The sequence below is a fragment of the Triticum dicoccoides genome, chromosome 2A, assembly GCF_002162155.2.
Source record: "Triticum dicoccoides isolate Atlit2015 ecotype Zavitan chromosome 2A, WEW_v2.0, whole genome shotgun sequence".
Lineage (NCBI taxonomy): Eukaryota > Viridiplantae > Streptophyta > Magnoliopsida > Poales > Poaceae > Triticum > Triticum dicoccoides.
Window position 1 is genome coordinate 101,337,188 of NC_041382.1, and position 915 is coordinate 101,338,102.

The 915-nt window shown below is 53.2% G+C and overlaps 1 protein-coding gene across 1 annotated transcript in view; it reads right to left on the reverse strand.

The window, feature by feature from the left end:
- The window catches only part of LOC119357708 (NADH dehydrogenase [ubiquinone] 1 alpha subcomplex subunit 6-like), a 3,541-nt gene extending 3,167 nt beyond the window's left edge, over positions 1–374 (reverse strand). Inside the window, exon 1 of the mRNA XM_037624568.1 lies at positions 6–374. Coding sequence (XP_037480465.1) covers positions 6–203 — 198 coding nt within the window. The 5' untranslated portion in view covers positions 204–374. The remainder of the gene's footprint in view (positions 1–5) is intronic.
- Positions 375–915: the final 541 nt, after the last annotated feature.

Genomic DNA, 915 nt, shown 5'->3' on the forward strand with positions numbered 1-915 from the left:
GAGACGCCCTGGTTCTTCCGGATCTGCTGGGATATGCTGGCGCGGAGCTGGGCGGGGGTCACGACGTCGTCGAGGTTGTAGATCTCCATGATGGAGGGGATGGCGCGGCAGGCGTCCCTGAAGAAGTCGAACACGCGGTGCCGCGCCTCCGCCATCGACGCCGAGTTCGGCGGAACCTTCACCGCGCGCATGGTGAACGCCATCTCTTCGCCCGGACCCCGCTTCGCTGCCTATCTCCGGCTGCCGCCCTCTCGCTCGCCGCCCGTCCTCAGGTGGCTCCTCCGCTTGGTGGTGGTGGTGAGATGAGAGGTAGCTCGGTGCTCTCCGCTTGCCAAATGTTCTCCTGTCGATAGCGGGCCGTCCGCGTCTACCTCGAGATGGAGATGGGCGGCGTGAGCACTGGGGCCTTGAAGGCGACCAGGACAAGACTAAAGGCCCAGTTAGCTTTCACACCCAGCAACGCTCACTTTTTTTTTTGAATGCCAACCCCAGCAACACTCACTCTTTGCCTTCGAGTAAACTTACCAACTTCGCACAAAATTTACTGCTACATCCCAGGGGTACCAGATTTTAGCACATGAACAACAGAGAATCATACAATTGTTGATGGACAGTTACAGAAGTACCTAAGGTAACGCTTTCGTGGCATTTCCTCGATCTCTTCTCTCACCAAAATTGTGAAACTTTTGCAAGTCAACCAATAATTAGCGCTGGTTTCCGGGTTGTTCCACTCTCAAAATTACAAGTCAAATGGAGTGGATTCACTATGCCTTGCTCTGCAAAAAAAAAAAACCCACAAATTTGGGGTCAACTTTGTGTTTTTCGTGAAGCTCCTCGAGGGTGAGGGACTCCAAAAACTCAAATCCTTGTGGAATTGAGAAAAAATTACCCACCACGACCACCCATAAGTGGATA